General features: G+C 41.7%; 2 protein-coding genes and 1 long non-coding RNA gene across 3 annotated transcripts; 2 read left to right on the top strand and 1 right to left on the bottom strand.

The window, feature by feature from the left end:
* The first annotated feature begins 588 nt into the window (after nucleotides 1–588).
* Nucleotides 589–18440, top strand: LOC131248407 (AT-hook motif nuclear-localized protein 1). The gene is made up of 5 exons (XM_058248689.1): nucleotides 589–1395; nucleotides 5633–5700; nucleotides 9722–9853; nucleotides 16678–16839; nucleotides 17681–18440. Exons 1-5 carry the CDS (start codon nucleotides 1074–1076, stop codon nucleotides 17939–17941), a joined length of 945 nt encoding a protein of 314 aa, XP_058104672.1. The 5' UTR covers nucleotides 589–1073; the 3' UTR covers nucleotides 17942–18440.
* LOC131248408 (uncharacterized) lies at nucleotides 1405–1922 on the top strand. Its single transcript, XR_009172221.1, has 2 exons — nucleotides 1405–1568; nucleotides 1650–1922. It is a non-coding gene; the product is annotated as an uncharacterized LOC131248408 (long non-coding RNA).
* Nucleotides 18441–18665: 225 nt separating the features above from the next.
* LOC131249520 (pentatricopeptide repeat-containing protein At5g66520-like) lies at nucleotides 18666–20246 on the bottom strand. The gene has a single exon (XM_058250327.1). It carries the CDS (start codon nucleotides 20244–20246, stop codon nucleotides 18666–18668), a length of 1581 nt encoding a protein of 526 aa, XP_058106310.1.
* Between the last annotated feature and the right edge of the window lie 1631 nt (nucleotides 20247–21877).

Below are 21877 nucleotides of genomic sequence, written 5' to 3'. Positions count from 1 at the left end.
TGTATCTGTAAATCCAAACTGGCTATCCCTTTTCTAAGATTATTTTAAGGCATCAAAACAAAAAGTAGGCAGATACAACGGTAAAATGGACCACACCACAGATGACTCTTGCATTTAATGTAACTAACATTTAATGCTTATTATTTGGTGTGGTCCACTTGAGCGTTAGATATGCTTCATTTTTGTGTTTATAACCTAAAATAATCTGAGAAAAGGGATCGACGGTTTGGATGTACAGATACATCACGGTAGGCCCGCCCACAGAACTGCCCGTTCGGAGCTAGGGACGGACGGGGGTAGTACGCAATCCGCGTCGAGTTATTTCATGCCACGTGGACAATCATGACTAGCTGCGTGTCAAGTGCAGTAAGATGGCAGAGTATCAAATAACTCATCTTGTCTTAAACTGAAGGGTATGTTAGTAAACCGTCATTTTCGTCTTTTTAATTGGCACAAAACGACAAGAGCAGGTCAGTGGTAGGAAAAAGGCGGGCCTCTAACGTTCTCCCTGACAGCTTTAAACTTTAAAAAATTTATAATAATAATAAAGAAAATTAAAATTTAAAAAAAAAAAAGCAATTTCCTTTTCAAACTCTTCCCATTTCATTACCTGAAATGAAATTATTCCGAAATGCAAAACGTATATTTTGAATTTCGTGGCTGTTCTGATTAAAATATCCTTAATTAATTTCTCAAATATCTTTTTTTTAATACTATTTTTAGTTTTTTTTTTTTTTTCCTTCCTTCGTTGTTTCTTCCCATCCTCTCCAGCCTGCAGTCGACCGCTCAGAGAACCGGCCAGCGACGACCGGTCGGTACCGGTTTTCAACGAACCGGTTTTCACTTCTCAGACCTGAAGATCCTGCGACTAGAAACTGGGGAAGAAAGGGAAAAAACTGGGAAAAAAAGAGAAATCGGAAGCTCAAAAAATGGCGGAGAAATCGAGGAAATCTTGTTCTGAGAAAAACGAAATGATAGAAGCTGCATGCATCGAATTTTGAAGAGAGGGTCTTTGTTTTATTTGGATTTCTGGTAGTTTGAGACTGTTGTGGGGTTATTTTGGGAATCTATGTATGGAAGGAAGGGAAGGGATTAGTTCCGGAGGTGAAAACCCTAGTCAAGGTGGTGGCGGAGGATTGGCGGTGAGCTTGGCTTTGGCGGGGAAGAAGAGGAGAGGGAGGCCGAGGAAGTACGGAGCGGACGGGACTATGTCGTTGGCGCTATCACCGATGCCGATTTCATCGTCCGGGCCAGCAACAGGGCCCACGGTCGCGCTGGGCACAGTGCCGGAGATGGGGGATGGGGAATTCCCGGCGGTGGTGAAGCGGGGTAGAGGGCGGCCAGTGGGATCGGTGAACAGGCCGAAGCCGCCACGAATGGACTTAGATCCTTCAGGTAATTGAATCTGAACCGTCGATTTTCCTTTTGTTGTTATAATTGAGTTTTTCCTGCTCTGACTGTCTCTGTCCCTGTCCCTCTCTTGATGGGTTGGTGCGGGACCACTGAATGAGATGTATCCAGTTCAGATCTGCATGGAAATGGTGTCTTTCTTTTTTCAAGCAGTAAAGGTGGGGCTGTGTTTGGAATGATGGGGATTTGTGCGGGACGTTCTTGTTCTGACTAAGATTCTCTTGTTCTTATGTTTTTAGTGGTTTGCCGATTTGGGTTCATTAAGAGAAAAAAGGAATTACTTAGAGATTTTGGTGCAATTTCTGCTTCTGGGCTTTGTTGGGCGCGTGTTTGATCGTGACCCGGATGATGAAATTGACGGTTTTCCCGAAATGTAATTCAAAGTTATTAGAGGTTGGTCTGTCTCAGTCCCTAGTCCATTGGGTTGGGCTGAGTTGGAGAGATCATGTGCACGTTTGGGTGGATAATTGTATCAAGTTGCTGTTATTAGTCTAATAAAGTGGAAATTCTCAGATTGTAATTTTTCATCAGCAACCACTTGGAGGGTCTCGGATCCAAATCGCAATTACTTTAGCGCCTGTTTGGCCGGGCGAATCCCATGGGATTAGGAGGGATGGGATGGATTTTAAGGTAATGATGGTGGTGTCAGTGGATTGGTTTAAGATCCATGGGATTGCTATATCCCGGGACAAGTTCACAGGGTCTGTTTGGCACGCCCAGCATATCCCGGGATTTTACCTTCCAATCTGTCCAACCAAGGGATGGGATCAATTTTAAGGTAATGATGGTGATGTCAGTGGATTGTTTTAAGATCCAGGGGATTGCTTATATCCCGGGACAAGTTCACTGGGTCTGTTTGGCTCGTCATGCATATCCTGGGATATCGCGATCCCATCCGTCCTACTACCGTGGGATCGGTCCGGCCAAACAGGCCCTTAGTTTCAAGTTCATGATTTTAAGGTTACTTTTGGAATTTGATAGAAAAATTCACTTTCTGTGATTTCTTCTCAATTAACTTAGAGTAATTGCGACTCAACTCAGTTGTGCATACAAACACTAGCTCAATGGTAGATAGGGTGCATTTCAACATTCGGGTTGAAGCCCGGCTTACCTATTAAAAAAAGGCCTCCTGTTTCATGCATACTTTCTTTCGTTGTTGCCTATATATGGTGAGCTTTGTGTGGGAGTGGCTCGTTTCTTTATTGAGTTGGCAAGTTGGGATTGACACGCAACCTAACATGTCTGGGAACCTTATGACTGCAGCAATAAACATCTGCTGGCTGGAAAACTATCAACACTGCTGTTTGGGGAAGTACTTGTGCTCTTGAAACCAGAATTTGAACCCTTTAAATAAAGGGGGTTCCAACTTCCAAGTGGCTCAAGCACCAATCAAGTGACATGATTTCTGAACGAATCAAAGTCAGATTTGTTTCTAGAGTTTAGACCCTTTTACAACTCTATTGCAAGGATACAAAAGAGGCAGAGGAATGGCTTTCCTGTATGAGATTCTCCTCGTCTTGAAAGCTTTAAGTTGGGGTTTTGATCTGGCAGAGTATCAATGTCTTTTGGCAAGTTTTTCCAATCCCCTTCAACGTGGAAAATGAGGACATTTGTAAGAAAAAATGTTGATTGGCAATGCACAAGGCAAGGAGGCCACATTCCTCATGTTTGTAGCCATTACAACTCTCTCTGGACATGCATCCATGATTGGTTGTGCAGGAGCTGGTCAGATGGCCAATGTTTAGCTACCTAGACGATGGTATCACGACCAAAATCTAGCTGCATGACCATGGTCTGGCTGCCCAGACCAGTAGCGGCCAATTTTGGCCCGTTTTGACATTTTTTCTTTTGGGTGGTTGTTCTTGGCTTCTATAGGCAATAAATGGCATCTAGAAGTTGATGGTCGTCATCTGAGAGTGGATTTGTCACCCTGGAGATGACTTGGTTGCTGGGGTTCTATGTTTGCATCCAAGAGTCTGATTTGTTCTATGTGGGGGAGATATACCTTTCGAACTTTCATTCAGCGTGCGCTCTTTTTGAGGTGTGGTCCTCAGTGTACTATCAACTGTCGGATTGACCATTGGAGTGGCACAAAATTCAAAGCCGTTGATCTTAGTCCTGAGGCTTTGTTTTCAGTTGTGGGCTTGCTATGGGATGATCTACGACAATCCGGACCCTTTGGATGGTCCAGATCAAGGGTGTAAATATTTTTAACCATCAAGAAATTGCCCCCATCAAGGAATGAGGGGCCTTTTTTTAGGCTTCCATTTCTAGAATTGCTAACGATGGACAATTGAAGCATTTTTTTTTTCATGATCTGAGCCATTGATCTTCACAAGGAGTTGTTACACCAGAATATGGCTCTCTTTTGCTGCTTCTATAGGTGTTGGGCTTGAAAATGGGCATATGAAGCACATCATTATCAGCTATTCTGCCCGTTAATGCCTTCAAGTCGCAGAGGTGCTGTGTGTGTGGTGTCTTTCTTTAGTATGATTGGAGCGACGGAAACTTAGGTGGATAGAGGACTCAATCCATGAAGCTTGGGTATGACAAGCAATCCCTATTTGTTTTGATCTAACATCACTTTTTAACTTCATTCAGCTTGGTTTTTCAACAGAGGAGCATATTCATTATCAGACCGATCATCTTTTGTTTGCCAAGACAATGTGGCCTCATTCTTGTCCTTTTTGAAGGACCAATGTCTCTTGGGAGTATTTGTAACTTCATGGCCACGATTATTGAAGTTGGGTCCTCAATTTTCTTGTTTGTTTCGTTAATGTGATTGGCCATCTGGGCTATCAGTGATGAATTGCCTTCTTAGAGCCCTTCCCATGAAGGGACTCCAATGTCGTTTTGTGGGCATTAAGGACTTGTTTGGATGGTGGGATTTCCTAATCTTAGGAGAGTTGGGAATCCTGGGATTTGTCAATTCTAGATTAGTGACTCTTGGATTGGCCGATCTTTTGTTTGGTTGACATTCTGGATTGATCAATGCAAGATCCAAAAAGGAGATACAGAAAAGGTCAGGTTCTCGGAGTTGGCAATTATCATTCAGGAGATTTGTTAGCTTAGTTTTGATTTTTATTGGACCTCCCATTGGTATTGGGCAATCAAATCCCTCCTTTAATAAATTTTGTTCATTTTGTCTAATCTTTTATTCATAAAAACGTATAGGTCTTAATATTTTCTGTAAGAAATTTGCTTTCTCACTTCTTTGTTTATAATTTTATCATTAAGAACCCGCTCCAATTGTAAGCACAGCATGAAAAAAAATCAATAAATGAGTAGTTTTCAGTCATCACAGAAGACATGCTTGCAACGTAGAGTTTTGCTAAGCTCACACACATGTGCAATAAAGCTGCTCATTTATGAGCCACACATGTGCCAGCATGGCCTGATAGGCCTGGGATCCATTCCATCCACTAGAATGGCACCAGTATTTTGATGCCCATCCCAAGGATTAGGTTGATCCCCTGGTCAGGTGGGCAAAAGTTTGCAAAACAAATGTACATCTCTGAAAAACTTGGCTGAAGTTTAACCCATCCACCTGTTTCCAATATTGGGGCCTACATGCTGATCGGACCAGATTTCATTTTTGGGAAAACATGTAGAAGTTCAGACCAGCCTGATGGATGGATTAGATCTCTCACATATGTGCCATTCTGGCGTATGTGTGGAATGCACACTAGCTTTATTGCACACATGTGTGTGCTTAGCAAAACTCTATAGCATATATAATTTCAACATTTTCCCTTAATGTGGGTGTCCATGTAAGAATCACAGAACAATAGATAAGTGAGTGGTATGGTATGATATTTGCTCTTCCAAGGTAAGAGAGCCACACTGTCCACCAACTCAAGAAAACACGATAACTGAAATTTGTTGTAGTTCTTCGATGAGTTGGTAATTGGATTGGAAGTTGATGCTGAAGGTGCAGAGTCTCTTTGTGGGTATGTCAATGTTGAGATATGAGATATGGAAAAGCTACCAAAAAGTGACAACCATTATAAATTTTCAACTGAAAGAGAGTAGTAACTGCTCTGCTATTCTCCAGTAAAACATAATCTTCTTTATCATTTCAAACTTCTGTTGAGTTTTCAGACTTTCCCTTTCTTCCTTTTCCTTGCTCTTAAAGTGTGGGAATTAAGAACGTTTGTTGGCAATGGCACTGAGGGATGGTTTCATTTTAGATGTGATAATTTTCTTTAAAATTTTCCTGTAGGTGAATGGACTGCACCCTCCGCAGGGGCCAATTTCACACCCCATGTCATCACAGTTGCAACTGGCGAGGTATGTTTTGAATCCGAAAAAGTATCAGATTGTTCAGTAAAATCTGATATTATCTTTTCATGTAATAGAGGACTGATACTTTGTCCAGGAGCTTGACAATGAAAAGTTTGTACACAAAACTGTATCTTACATTGAAGTAGTTGATAATTTTAAAATTACTTGAACTATCAATGCAAACAAAGTGAATATAAGAAAATTTTAGTGTACGGCTACCAAAAATTTCCATTTCCTCAATTCCATCTGTAAATTCTTGCAGATGTCATCTCTTTCATGAGGTTTTCTATAAGGATAGTAATGCTACGGTGATTTGCTTTATTGGTGCAACACCTGTCACTGAAACAACTTCTAAGAGAAAATTGAGTCGTGTACTACTTTGACTTTCTAAAACACTGCTCAACTCTTATGTTAGTTTTTCACCATTTAAAAAATAGTTGTGACTCACATTCCTCACATGCGGCGCTGTTGTATAACTATCTAGACCATCCAAAGTGTGGGTCCAATCGTGGATGGAGCATATCCAAAAACGATACTGATCAATCAATCCTAACCATCCAATTACAATTAATGACCATCAAATGGATGGCTTGAATTAAAACAGTGAGTGCTTTAATACGAAGTAAAAAATCAGATGGGCAATATGACCTTCTCGGTACATCTATGCGTGTATGGTTCAAGAGTCACGCCAAAAATGGTTCAGAACTAACCTAGGACTCTAACCTGTAATAAATGGGGTTGTTATTTGTTGCTCTAGAAAAATGTGACAGTTGAAATGCACCATGGTTTTGAACCAATATGATACGGCATATTGTATTCGCATCAGCATATGGGCCGTAAAAAAAATTTTAAGCCAAAAAAATGTAAAAATATCAGAAAAATGGGAAGAAAAAAGAAATTCAAGAATCTTTCTTTTTCTTTGGACATGTATATAATGGTGTATCTGTCCATTTTTGATAATAATGTTGTTTGTCTATTTGACTTGCTGAAAGTCAAGCAAATAGGCCCTAATTTAACACGGCTCACGCATGATTTGGTGAATTAGGGCCCATGGCATTGAAATACAGCAGAAAGAATATGAAAATACACAAAGAAGTGATGGTTTACCTTTTCTTTCTTAATTTTTTTTTTCGTAATGGTCCATTCCGCTTCGATTTGTTGAATCCTGCTCAAAAATCTTTTGTTTTGATTCCCAAAATAGGCCTCTTGGCATTAAATAGGGGAAGAAGACTTAAAATATTGCTAAATTACAAATAATAGCAAAAAGAATGTGAGAACCTAAAAAAATATTAACCATTTTAAAAAAAAAATGTTTCTTAATTATGCATTTTTCTTTGAAAATGCATTGACCCCTGCGTTATGTAATCCTTTTTCAAAACTAGCTATCATAATGTGCTATGGCTGACCAGGTTAGTACCTGAGGCAGGAACCTGGGTGCTCTACTGAGCATGTCAATTGCTGCAGTTTCTTGGTGTGGTGGAGAGGATTAGAGGTCTTGGTAGATATCAAGGAATGGTTTGGAAAACCCATATTGTATTGGTAAACATAGCCATGTTGTATTGTGTCTTCCGATGCTGATACCAATACAGGGGGAAACAGTTCACTCGAAAATTGGTCCTCGTATCAGCTGATGCGCACGCGCGCCTATAAAAGGCCATTTTCAATATATATATATATATATATATATATATATATATTTTATATACTTTTTTCTCAAACATGTCATGTATTTTCTTCATTTAAAACGCAGAGGAAGTCTAGGAACTCAATTTCAACCAGATATAGGCATATTTTGGAGATGAAGACACAAGGTTTGAGCGTGATTTGACAAATTGAAGTTAATCTTACAGTCATGTTTGTAATGACCACATATCAATTAGAATTGTACATGTTAAACAGAAAAATTGCAATTTTTACACTGTAACATAGCATATCTTTTATTTTAAAAAACTTGGGTTTCCCCCTTTTTTTGCCAATTTTCTTTTTTTAATAAATTTTGGGCAAAAACAGAAAAAAGAATATTTGGACATTACGGGTCCAATAGTGCCCAAATATGGTGAGATCCAACCCATGGCTCAGTGATAGAATGAGTGCGTTTCAACACATGGTTTTTGAGCTGGGTTGATATGCCCCCAAAACCAATATGACATGATATGGGTAAGCATGTTAGACATCCTTCAGTGAGGCTCACTATGAAGCTTTTGCTAAAGCTCACTGGTTGGAGCTGAGATTTCCAATGATAGACCACCCCAACATGGTTCACATGTGCTGCTCAAGTATCTGCTGTGGGCACTTGAGGAGGTCCATTTACAGGTGGTTTTCTATCCCTGGAAATGATGAGTTTATGGAATTTGTTTCTAAAAGTTGGGTTGTTTCTCCCACTTGGATGCATGCAATGGACTGGAAACACTCTCTCTGGAATTCATTTCCTCCAAAAAAAACCCATTTAATGTTTCTTTACTAATCCTGGTTTGTTGTTTCTAAACAAGTGTTTCCTCCCAATGATTCACAATTATGAATTATTTAAAGACCACTCCCCATGCAGTTCACACGGTTTTGCTGCAATGGTCTTCTCTCTTGCACGCAGTTCACACAGTTTTGCTGCAATGATCTTCTCTCTCACATGTAGTTCACATAATTTTTGGGAAGTGGATTAAGTGGTAACCCCAACACCACCCAGCTAGGTGGTGTTGGGCACTGTGGGGCCCATCGTGATGTAGATGTTTTATATCCACACTGTCCATCTGTTTTGCCAGCTCATTTTAGGTATGAGCCAAAAAATGAAGCAGATCCAAAGCTCAAGTGGATCACACCACAAGAAACAGTAGTGATAATGACACGCACCATTGAAACCTTCCTAGGGCCCACCGTAATTTTTATTTTCCATCCAAGCTGTTGATAAGGTCACTCAGACCTGGATGATGGGAAAACAAAAATATCAGCTTGATCCAAAAGTTTTGTGGCCTCCAAGAAGTTTTTAAGGGTGGGCGTTTAATCACGATTGTTTCCTGTGGTGTGGTCCGCTTGAGCTTTTGATCTGCTTCATTTTTGGGCTCTTGCCTAAAATGAGTAGGCAAAACGGATGGCGGGCGTGGATGAAACACACACATCACAGTGGGCCCCACAGCGCCCAACACCACCTAGCTGGGTGGTGTCAGGGTCACCACCCAATCCGCTTCTCAGTTTTTGCTGCCACTGGTCCTCTCTCTCATTTTGGCTTTGTTCGAAGATTTCTAGCTCTAGGTATTCTACACCTTCCTTTTTTTCTTTTTTTTTTTGAGAATTAACTGTGATTTCTATTAAAGACCAGGAAAAACAAGGAGGAGAACCCGCTGAGATAGCAGGCCTCACACCTTCTTCCTTTAATTTGATGCAATTTGGTAGATAGATTTTTCTGGGCTAGCTGATGAGTGGGGTTGCATGGTTTTTGGGTCAAGACAGTATCACAATGGGCTTTCCCTGTTGAAAGTCTCAGTTCGCGTACTGTGTGCAACTTTGGCATGGGTCCCAGGATTCATCTCTTCAATCTTTCCTGTATATGTCTTTTGTCTTGTGAAGAGATTGAAATTTTTTTTTTTTTTTTCATATCATCCAAACATGATCTCATGATTCTATGGAACCACAGTTTGATCACCCAAACATGATCTCCCTTTCCAGTGTTTTTTGTTCCAAGAAAGACTTTCATTTCAAGCCCCATGCTTCCATGCATCCAAATGACCTGTTAGGGTAGTTGCCCTTGGCTCAGAATGGCTAGAGGATGTCAGATAGCCAGGCTGGCTTAATAAGCTGCTAATGAAATCCATTAGAAGGAAATGCAGCATGTCCTTGTTATATAGCCTTTTGACGCAATTAGGCGAATGCTCCCTAGCACAAATATAAATGAAGAAGAATAATAAGAATGTAATCATAAATATTAAACAGTATTCATATAATTCTTTAATGATGATTTTTTTTACTTTCAGTACATACTTATGAGTGCCATGCTTTGATTGAACCTCAATTGTGATTCTCTTCTGACTTGTTTTAGGATGTTACCATGAAGATTATCTCATTTTCTCAACAAGTTCCTGGAGCTATTTGCATTCTTTCTGCAAACGGTGTCATCTCGAATGTTACTCTTCGTCAACCTGATTCTTCTGGGGGTACTCTCACTTATGAGGTTTGAGAAGCTATGAAGCTATCTTTCTTTTCACTTGATTTTTATCTGGATGAAATTCTTGAAGGAATCATGGGCATGTTTTATTTATACCTGAATTTCAACTCGTTGTGCTTCGTGTAATAGTTTAGTTTGTTTCATACTCCCAACTGGAAGCAGGAATGCCGGATACTTCCTATTCACAGTGATCAAATAAAGGCTCCTTGGATCTCGTGCCTACATACCATTGTCAGGAGGCAGATAATTAATTCAAAACATCTCTCAAATAGTAATGATGATGATGATAGGTGCTTAAACTATTGGTGTTTGTGACAGTAGACAAGAATATCTGAATGTCAATGCAAGACACAAACATGGTGTCTTACTGAGAAAATTGAATTTGCATGTACAACTAGTTGTGTATGAGCATTTCCATATGTGTGCATGTGTGTGTGCGCGCACGATGTTTGAGGAACAACTCTAGGTGTACCCAAGGTACAATGAAACATCTTTACTATTTCTATATGAAGTCTCACAAATTTTCAATTGATACATTCATTCTATCCATCTAACAAACATTTTACAGGTTTCTAACAATGGTAATAAAATATCCACCCATTCTATGCTAATACATGCAATACATGTTGAGTTGTTGCAAAGATCTATATGCTAAACCATGTTCAATCACAAACATATAGGTTAATGGAACATGTATGTCATGCATGATGGGTTTTTTGGTAAAGACAAATGGATGCACCATTTTCAAAAATTCAATATCTGAATTAGGATTGACTCCTCAATGTGTAGTTTTCAGATTTCTAGAACAAAACCAACAATGGATGGTTTAGATCTTTTAACTTACATCAATGCGGCAAAGGATGGCATTGTTGATGCTATTATTCTTTTTAAAATTGAAGAAGTCTCTTTAGAATCTATTACAATGAAGATTGGATGCTCGAGCCAATAAAGATCCTATTGTAGGTCTAAGATCTAGATTCAATGGTTGAAATTAACCCAAAAGATGGACTGCACAAGTGATTGGAGAAGGAGAAGAGATGAACTTGTCTTTCTCTCTCTTCTCTCTCTAGATGCTTAGTTCAGGATCCTTCTAACTAGGTGCTGCTGCCGCTTCGAATTCCCTCTCCGGACTCTCAGTCCTGCTCTTGCTTCCCGCCAATTTATACTTGTTTACATTTTGAGAGAGATGCTTCCCCGCTCTAGCACCCAAATTTGTTGCCACTTCGCTTCACGCTTCGTTCAACTATAGAAAATGTGTGGGGGAGGAAGAAGAGCTAGACGCATACACACGCTCTTGCAAGGGCATCTTATTCTTTTGAGAATGAGATCTATATATTAAGGAGATTAGGGTTTTGGTGCTCCACCTATCACCCTGTGCATTTCAGAGTACCCTACATTAAAAGTGCACACACCAAATCTATCCATGCAGCCAAAACAAACAATATTCCTCTACCATTGTGGCTATCAACTCTTGTCCTAATCCCAAGCAGGACAGGGTGTGCCACTAATAGATTATCACCATCGGTTTTTTAATTAAGTATGATAAAACAAAATCAACAGTTACAACAAAAGATCCAATGGTTGAAAACCTTCGGAAAACCATTTCAAAACATCTGGAAATGTAGGTCCACAAAGTTGAGCTTGGAGTCCCATAACATAGATCGAAGCTACTAATCAAGAGTCTACGACAACGGTGGATCCTCATCAAATGCAAGAAGTTTCTTAAACTTAATGCATATACCTAATCACATCCATATGTTAACCAGTAATTGTGGCATCACTAGATGTATCCCAGTCATCATGCTAAGACTAAGATCATACTTTTTCCTCAAGTCAAAAGATAAATAGAAGTTAGCGCGTGATCAAGTCAATCCAATCCGAGCATGATGGGTCTATAGGTTAGGAGACTTGATACGATCGACGAATACGAATGTTTGATCGGGCCTGACACTAGGATCCGCAAACTAGTCGACAGTTGTACTCCTGTGTGGTGAAGGCTCAAACATGACCTGATGGCGGAGATTAAGCCATCCTGATTCATAGAGGTTCACTAAAACACACAGGATGGCCCTCGGCAAGATTCGGATGGTCGAATATTTCAGAGTCATTATAGAATTTAGGGTATTTGAGAACTATAGGACATAACTCTCCCCTTTTTTGTTTGTGGTGGCAGTGGAGGCTCTAAATTAAAATGCTCAATAAGGGTCTATTTGGTAGGATTAATTAGTGGCTACGAGGTAGGGAATGTTGAGCTCCAGGTTTCACACTTTCAGCTTGCAGATGATATCATACTCTTTTGTGATGCAAAAGAGGGAAGGTGAATAATATGAGGAAAATAATCAGGTGCTTTGAGGTGGTATCGGCCTTGAAGCTAAACATTTGAAAGAGTTAAGTTTTGAGGGTGTGAATGACTAAGGAGGAGGTGTCGAAGCTAGCAGAAGCGTTCGGCTGTGGAGTGAGCTCTTTTTCTTCTTCGTATCTGGACCTACCTTTGTGTATTGGCAGACCTACAGTTCATCTCAAGGACACGATAGTAGAGAAAGTTGAAAGGAAGCTCTCGGGGTGTAGAGCTGGCATGTCAATTTGAGGAGGGGGAGCAAACCTGCCTCTCTATTTCATTTATCTATTTAGGTGGCCGAAGGTGGTGGTGGAAAGATTAGAGAGGTTAAGGAGGGATTTAAGTTCCATCTCTTGAAATGAGAGGAGGTTTGTCTGCCTTATGGGGAAGAGGGTGCAGAGATCAAGAAGTTGGAAATTGTGAATTCAGCTTTTTGATTGGAAAAAGACAATAGTTATTGGGTTAGAGGAAGATAGTTTGTGGAAGCAAGTGGTTGAGTGCAAGTATGGAGTGAAGGGGGGTGGCAGACCAAAGATTCCTCTTTTACATATGGCCACAACGCTTTGGAAAGCAGTTGCTAGATTAAACCTTAAGTTTAACGAGGGTATTGGTTTTTCTTTAGGGGATGGGAGTGGGATTCGTTTTTGGGACAACGTGTGGGCAGGGGAAAAAACTCTTAAAGAAGAATTTTTGAGGTTGGTTAGCCTAGCCCCGGATGTGAATATCCCCGTGGCCACGTGCTTTTCTTTGATTGATGGTGCAATGGTTTGGACACCCCCCTTGTAGAAGGAGCTTGTAAGATGAGGTGGAAGATTTTATTTGATTGATGACGCTTCTTCAAAGCTATCATCTGTCGATAGGAGAGAGACTATATGGTATGGAATAAGGATGGATTGGGGTCGTTTTCCATCCAGTCTTTTTATGGGTTGATGCATGAGGCCTCTCATGAGATGCAAATTGGGCATACTTCTTCGTCCGGCACTATGGAGCTCCACCAAAGGTGGCAGCCCTAGCGTGGTTAGTGGGAAGGAACAAAGTGTTCATGGTAGACAACCTTCAGAAGAGAAACATGATCATCCCCAATACCAGTGTCATCTATACGCAGAATCGGTAGACCACCTTTTTATTCATTTTCCCTTTTGCTAGTGGTTTTTGAGTAGGATTCCTTGGAAGCTTTAGGATAGAGTGGGTAATGCCGAGATCCATCAACGGCTTCTTCTCAGTGTGCAAGGAGAGATGTACAAAAAGAGGGTAAGGTGCTTTGGAGGCTCACTCTCCTTGCTAGTATTTAGGGGTGTACACTGAGTCGAACCAAGTCGAGCTGGCCTCAGCTCGGCCAATAGCTGACCCTAGCTCGAACTTGGCTCGGCTCGGTCCTCGAGCCTGATTGGCTAGCTCAGCTTGGTTCGGTCAGCAGCTCAAGCCAGTTCGAGCCGAGTTCGCCTGTGCAACATTTTCACAAACACATGGAATGCACCTTTAAATCTCACTGTATGTAAAACAACATCAGTGGTTTTACAGGTATTTTATCAAACACCTTCTAAGCAACATAGAAATCAAGAAAAAAATGATATTTGTTTCATATACATACCTTCCTTGCCACCAGCCACACTTCGTTGAGTCATTTCATCAAACACTTGGTGAGCAACATCGATATCAAAGTAACCGAGTCACTGAACTGGTTTGATCCGAGTTCGATTCAAGTTGGGTTCGATCCGAGTTGAGTCGAGCTGGGGCCAGCTCAAACTCGGCTCGAACTCATTTTTGAGCTAAAAAAATCAGCTTGGCTCGGCTCGAACTCATTTTCGAGCTAAAAAAATAAGCTCGACTCGGCTCGAACTCAGCTTCGAACCAAGTTGAATCGAGCTTTTTCGAGTCAAGTCGAGCAAGCTAACCGAGCTAGCTCGGTTTGTGTACACCCCTACTAGTATTTGGACCTTGTGGGGTGAGAGGAATAATCAATGTTTTTGCAATCGCAGTGGTTTGGTTTCGGAAATATTCGGGAAAGCTAGGTTGGATGTGTTGGGGTGGGCTTCTTGAATTGAGCCCTTGGCTGGTTGTAAGTTGTATTTTTAGCCAGTTTTTTGGCTCCTTTAATAAACCATTGAGTCTCGAGAAAACTTTGGTGGCAGGCTTTGGTAAGAGGATCTCCAGGATTCTTAGCTGAAGTGATCTTCAGGTATTATACTAACATGGTGTGTTGTTCAAATCCAACACATATCATGCCACAAAAACATCTGAGTTTTTCAACCATCCACACACTGGCTCAGAACCCCATAGAGACTGGATAGTATGCTTAGTGCAAAACAGATCCCACGTATATATGCATCTATTCAAAGGTCAGGATAAGGAACCTAACACATGGATTTAGAAGACAGTACCATTTTTCTTCATCGTTAGATTTTATTCTTTCAAGGTATCATGTAAATTAGTAAATTCCCAAAGAATAGATATTCTCTAATATACAAAGCATTTTTCCTGTGAAAAAATTCGTTTTGTAGGACCCAATATCTATTAAAGGTGCATTGGTACATTCCTGATTTTGGCTGAATTAAACTTGCAAAATACAAACTAGAGCCTGGTGCCTCAACCCTGTTGTTGTGTTCGGTTTGAAATAAGCACACCTTATGCGCTTTGTACTAGGAACATGTTGGTGTTTGAGTTATTTCTACGAATGATTCACAATACATTAGCACCTGCACGCTGAAATTTGTCCTCCTTTGTAATCTCAGATGATGTAATTTTTATTGGGTGGGTGGTCCAAAATTCTCATTTGCCCTTCAGTGTTACTCTTTCCTCATTTGTTTCAGGCCATATGAACTGAATTGGTTTTTTTTTTTTTTTTTTTTCACTTTTCCATGCTATTCCATTAGAGAGAGAGAGAGAGAGAGGCAACTCCAAACAATGTGCTAATGGCTCCGTGATTTATCCTTTGAGAGTTTGGAGTTTGCTAACAGCCCCCCGCTCCGCCCCCCCCCCCCCCCCCCCGCCCCTATGGAACCTGGGCTCCTACCTCATAACAACCCTTCCTAGAGGTGTACACAAGTCGAACCGAGTCGAGCTTGACTCGGCTCGGCCACTAGCTGACCCCAGCTCGAACTCGGCTCGGTCTTCGAGCCTAACTGGCCAGCTCGGCACGGTTTGGTTAGTAGCTAGGGCCAGTTCGAGCCGAGTTTGCCTGTGTAGCATTTTCACAAACACATGGACTGCACCTTCAAAATCTCACCGTATGTAAAACAGCAGCAGCGGTTTTACAGGTATTTCATCAAACACCTTGTGGGCAACATAAAAATCAAGAAAAAAAAAGGGTATTTGTTTCATATACATACCTTCCTTGCCACCAACCAACACTTTGTTGAGTCATTTCATCGAACACTTGGTGAGCAACATCAATATCAAAGTAACCAAGTCACCAAACTGGTTCGATCCGAGTTCAATTCGAGTTGGGGTTCAATCCAAGTCAAGTTGAGCTCGGGCATGCTCGAACTCGGTTCGAAATTTTTTCGAGCTCAAAAAATCAGCTTGACTCAGCTCGAACTCAGTTTCGAACCGAGTCAAATCGAGCTTTTTCGAGTCGAGTCAAACGAGCTCACCGAGCTAACTCGGTTCGTGTACAGCCCTAGCCCTTCCAGATTATCTTAAATAGATAGGTTAAGAGAATTTTCCTACGCACGCACCTCTTCATGTGTGTGGGACATCTGAACTGTCCATCAGATCATGTGGATCTTCCCACCTGCCTCTCTGAAACGTAACTGAATTTTATAATAAAGAAGAGCAACAAAATACAATCATTAAGGAATGGGCAGCAACGGATCAATGGTCAGTGACCTTCCTGTCACTCCCTCTTTAGCCAGAGAAATGGCTTTCACAGTAACATCCCTACTAGTGGCCCAGAAACAACACGAGTATCTCTACAATGCTTCCTGATGTCGGAAATACAATGTGGACCATTGGCAAGGTTTTAAACCACCCACTGTCACGTGTGACCTCCTGATGGGTTAGCTGGCTGGATTTTTGGCCTGATCATCTAGAAAGTAGAGTGCACTTATGTCTGGCTCAAGTGTCCACCAAATGTGCCAGGTTAGCATATGTTGGTTGCGTGTAGAGGTTCTTGTGGGCTTACCAAGACCATCTTTCACTACCTTTAACTTAAGATTTTCACATTAGGAAAAATGAATGCAGCTGGCCGCTTAAGTTCAGCTGTACTGCATGGAGCTTGTCCGTCACATGAGGAGAGAGTGCATCAGTTAGTCACTGGCTGTTTCAGGATTACATTTTTGTTCGACATTCAATGTTCCAAAAGACAGTAGAGGTTATGAAATTGATATCAGTCGATTACAATATGAAAATACTAATCTGCCTCATCACAAAGAATTCCCTGAAAGTTCTACATGGAACTATCTTTGAATTTGCTACATTCTAATGTTTGGTTTTGCTCCATTGATTGTTGCTTTTCTGAGAGTAGCCCAATCCATCCATGTGATTCTTGTAGGGCCGCTTTGAGATACTTTCCTTGTCTGGATCGTTCATGGCTATGGAGAATGGAGGAACAAGGAGCCGAACTGGTGGTATGAGTGTCTCTTTGGCAAGCCCAGATGGTCGTGTTGTAGGCGGAGGAGTAGCAGGTTTACTAGTAGCTGCCAGCCCAGTGCAGGTAAGAATGTCCTATTCAAATTTTACACTCCATAATCAGTTGTTTCACATGGAACCAAGAAGTTTTGGTGGGGTTGAATTTAATATTAATCGTTGATCCTACTCTTCATTGAAACTTAACAAAATTTCCTTTTGCACAGAACTATTTGCAAAAACCCTTAGAGTGGATATATCTTGTTTGGTTTTCTTGAAAGTCCAGGAAACCAACAGAAAGACCCAGTGATTTTTCAACTGAGTCTTATGTGGCGATTGGAATTTACTTAGAACAGAAAGGCCACAGTTGTGGAACATTTCATGGTTTTGCAAGAACACAGATGTGCAGAAATTGATTATTTCTAAACATGGGAAAAGCATTTTATTGAAACTTTTGCCTGAATCTTCTAGCAATCCAATGGTAATGATTCCTTACGGATCATCTTTCGCACTGACAAGGCTATTGATGATCTACATCTTGATAACATGCCCTTGCTTGCCTTTCAGTCATTCAAATTTCAATTGCTTGAAGTTACTTTGGTAACATTATAGAATAAAGCAAGGTAATCAATTTGGAATTTGAGCCAAGTCTGGGGCTAGTGCTATCCCACATCAATTTGAGGCCCAAATAGCTTGACTTGCTATACTGTCTATGATTCGTATAATCAAAATAAAATACAAAGCCGCTTGCTGGTGATGCACCAGCGCACCCCTAATCATGTTAAATGAGGGTGAATGTCAGGTAGATAGCAACTGGTGGAACAGCTATCATGGTGAAAAAAGATCATTAAGAAGAAAGTACTGAAACTGTTAATGAGATCCAATAACATTTTTTTTCACATTCTCTAACATTCTTGCGGGTAAATCAGGTTGTGGTCGGCCATTTTTTGCCAAACAATCAGCAGGAACAGAAGCCCAAGAAGCCAAAAATTGAGTCCACATCTGCAACACCAACTTCTCCCTTTACCATTTCCAGTGCGAACATGGACAATGCTTACGGTGGGCAAGTACAGCACAGCTCAAAAACCCAAAAGCCCAGTCTTGCATCTTCTTCATCCTTTCGAGGAGATAACTGGTCGTCGTTGCATTCCCTACCAACTGATATTAACATATCCTTGCCTGGTGGGTAATCCGAACAGCACATACTTCTCACCTGAAAGTTCTCACTGACCAGATTGACACTCACATGTGGTTGCTTTGTGCGAACTACTACAAGTTCCAAACTGCTGTGTTTGTCTGGCTCTGATAACTCATTGACTTGCAATTCATGCTAGCCGATAATTCGAAGCTTAACAGCAACATCAACTTTCCAGCCCAGGTTTGGCAGTCTTTTTATGAGGTAGGAGTATGATCAGTTGGCTGATTAGCAAGGCCAGATCAACCACTGTTGTTACCATATCTCTTGTTGTTGTCCAACCTTTTTATTGTTTACACGTAACACCCGTTTTCTCCACCATTCTTCCACCTGGTTGTTGTTTCTCATTTGGGGTTTTAAGTTGATCATCCAAGTTCCGGTAGCCCATTTCCTATCTTGTTTATGTGAACTTTGTTGTTTTTTTTTTTTTTGTTAAAGACGACTGTGATAGGGACTGATCATTTCAGTATAAATTATGAGCATCTTCTTAGCTATCTGTAGCACATATATGCAACCATATGCAGATGGGAAATGATGATTACTTGTATTAGGTGCAGTAGGAAATGGAATCAATGCCAAGTGGATTCCATTTCCTGCTTTCTCTGCCCCACATAACAACTGAAATATGTACAGGAAGATCCTAAACTTATCTGGCTTGTGTTTTGGAGCTAATGAATCGGATAGACCTTTGAACTTCAATGTCTCCGAAACCATGATAGTCACCAGTAGTCATTGCAGGAACAAAGCCCTCCTTTAAACTGATGGAAACGAGTGCAATCTCTCACAATGATCTCCCTCTGGTACGCCTCTGAAATCGACTTCATTGCACTGTGGCAATCTTCACATATGCGAAGGTTCTTGGCAATCCGAATAGTGGTAGGAGCACTTGTAATGAGCAGCCCAAAGGCAACAGCCACCTTCTCACTATGAGTATTATGGAGGTCTTCTTCCCCTGCATCCTCACTCCCCACTTTCTTCATCATCTCAACCAGCATTTCCTGTATCTTTCCCCACATGGGGTGTGAAGCTTCCCCCACTGCAAACTCATGCACGTCATACCCAATCTCAATCCAACTCCGACCTGCCGGTTTCTTCCCTATCTTTGCCCTTGCCTCTGCCATTTTCTCACTTAATCCTGCTCGGGCATACATGTTCGACATGATCACATAGTGACTGGTGTCATCGTTTCGGAAATCTTCTTGAATTCTGATTATCCTCTCACTCACCTGCTCTGCCATACCCACATTATTTTGGATCCTACATGCACTAAGAAGGGCTCCCCAGACAATGATGTTGGGTGGAACTGGCATCTCTTCTGCCATTCTGAAAGCCTCGTTGAGTAACCCGGTACGTCCAAGCAGGTCCACCATGCACCCATAATGCTTGATCGTTGGCTTGATCCTGTACTTGGTCTGCATCAAGTCAAAGTAAAATCGCCCTTCTTCAACCAAACCATTATGACTACAACCACATAGAACTCCCAGGAACGTCACCTCGTTCGAATGCACTCCATCTATTTCCATTCTCGAAAAGAGCTGTATCGCTTCCCTACCATGCCCATGTACAGAAAGCCCATGCAGCATTGCATTCCATGTCCGGACACCCTTAGCTTTCATAGAATTAAACACTGCAAGTGCATCAGCCATGTTCCCACACTTACAATACATGTCGACAAGCGATGTGCCGACGTAGTCCGTCAATTCCAGCCCCACCCTTTCGATATAAGCATGGACCCACCTCCCCAAATTCAGTGCGCCTAGACACGCACAGGCTGATAGGACACTGACAACAGTGAAGTGGTCAGGCTCAACACCAGCCTTCTGCATCTCACGAAAGACAGTAACTGCTGCTTCAGGTTGCTCTGATCGCAGGTATGCGTCAATCAAAGCGGTCCAAGTGACAACATTTCTTTTAGGCATTTCATCAAACACCCGAACTGCATCGTCCAACTGTCCGCAGCGAGCGTACATAGAAAGCAGAGACGTCTGGACATAGACATCGGAAGCGAGGCAGCGCTTTACAGAGTGAGCATGGATCTGTTTTCCGGGAGAAAGAGCAGAGGCCGTGGCGCAGGCTTTGAGGGCTGGGGCAAAGGCAAGGGTAGTGAAATCTCGATGGCTAATTAGCAATTCTCTGAATCTGTATATAGCTTGAAACGGTGGGCCATCGTTGCTGTGGCTAGCATCGGAGGCATTTTGCAGGTGAGAGCATTGATGGTGAGGGTTTAAGAGGGTTTGGGGATTGGTTGGGACAGAAGGGTAGTTTGGTTGGTTCAAAGAGAGTGTTGCACCAATCATCATCTCTCTTGGTTTTGGGACGCTCCTATGCTCTCACTCACATGCTATTTACAGCTATGTGGGGCCTACCGTGATGCGTGTGATATCCACTCCGTCCATCATTTGTGCCAGCTCATGTTAGGACGTGGGCCCACAAAAATCGAAACCATTGAAACCTTTCAAGGGCCCACGGTGATGTTTATATGGAAGGTTTCAATATGTGGGGTGCTATGTGGGCCCACCATGATCTGTGTTTTATCCACACCGTCCATTCATTTTTTACACATCAATTTAATCATTTATCCCATAAATGAGACAGATCAAAATATCAGGTGGACCACACAATGGGAAAACAGTAATGATTGAACGTCTACCATTAAAAACCTCCTAGGGCCCACTGTAACGTTTATTTGACATCCAACCTGTAGATTAGGTCATACAGACCTGGATGAAGGCAAAAAACAAATATCAGCTTGATCCAAAACTTTTGTAGCCCCAAGAAGTTTTTTAATGGTGAGAGTTCAATCAACACTGTGTGGCTCACTTGAGATTTTGATCTACCTTAGTTTTGGGTTCATACCATAAAATTATCTGTAAAAATGGATGGACGGCATGGATGAGACACATACATCATGTTGGGGTCCACAGAGCAGCGACCACGAGTAGCCAATCCATTTCCTGTTTATATTCCATGTTACCCGTTCATAAGGCCCACCGTGATATTTACATGCCATCTCACCCGTTCAAAAGGTCATTCCCATCAGAATGAAGGGAAACACACAAATCTGCCTGATACAAAACTTCTGTGGCCTGTAAGAAAGTTTTAATGGTGGGAGTTCAATGTCATTGTTTCTTGTGGTGTGGCCCACTCGAATTGTTGAGCTCACGTCCTATGACATGAGCCAGAGTGGAAATAACACAGGCATCCCACTGGGCCCCTCAAAGCAGATGGGGTGATTCAAGCTGGCGCGGCTTCAGTGGATCCCTGTGGGGGCTCACCTTAATATATGTGCATTACATCCTTGCCGTCTATCCGTTTTAAACAGTTCATTCTAGGGCATGATCTCAAAAAGGAAGCAGATCTAAATCTTAGGTGGACCATACAACAGGGAAATAGTGATAATTGAACACCCACCAATAGAAACTTCTTGGGTGCCACCGGAATGTTTATTTGCAATCCAACCTGTTGATAAGGTCACAAAGACCTGGATGAAGGAACCAAATAGATATCAGCTTATCCAAAACTTTCGTGGCCCATGAGAAGTTTTTAATGATAAATCACCACTACTTCCTATGGTGTGGTCCACTTGAGATTTGGATACTCAGCTTCGTTTTTTAGATCATGCCCTAAAATGAGATTTCGAAAAGAATGGATGTAAGGAAAACACATCACGGTGGGCCCCACAATCAGTGATCCACCCACCTCGATGGATCCAGGGATCCACCGAAGCCACGCCGCAAACTCTTCCGGGTGCAGTTTGGTTGAATGACCCCAACACCAGCCAGCTAGCTGGTTGTGTTTTATCCCCATTTTTCCATCTCATTTAAGGGCTTAGACCAAAAATGCCTAGCCCTAAAATGAGGCAAATCCCAAGCTCAAGTGAACCACACCATAGGAAATAATGGTGATTGCCTCATAACTTTTGGATCAAGCT

Source organism: Magnolia sinica, chromosome 6 (genome assembly GCF_029962835.1).
Source record: "Magnolia sinica isolate HGM2019 chromosome 6, MsV1, whole genome shotgun sequence".
In the NCBI taxonomy this organism is placed as follows: Eukaryota; Viridiplantae; Streptophyta; class Magnoliopsida; order Magnoliales; family Magnoliaceae; genus Magnolia; species Magnolia sinica.
This window is presented reverse-complemented; position numbering and strand designations above follow the sequence as displayed.

Coding starts and splice junctions, on each gene's coding strand:
- LOC131249520 (XM_058250327.1), bottom strand. CDS start 20,246: ATGATGATTGGTGCAACACTCTCTTTGAACCAACCAAACTACCCTTCT.
- LOC131248407 (XM_058248689.1), top strand. CDS start 1,074: ATGGAAGGAAGGGAAGGGATTAGTTCCGGAGGTGAAAACCCTAGTCAA. Junction 5,701..9,721: donor TCACAGTTGCAACTGGCGAG/GTATGTTTTGAA, acceptor GACTTGTTTTAG/GATGTTACCATGAAGATTAT. Junction 9,854..16,677: donor GGGGTACTCTCACTTATGAG/GTTTGAGAAGCT, acceptor TGATTCTTGTAG/GGCCGCTTTGAGATACTTTC.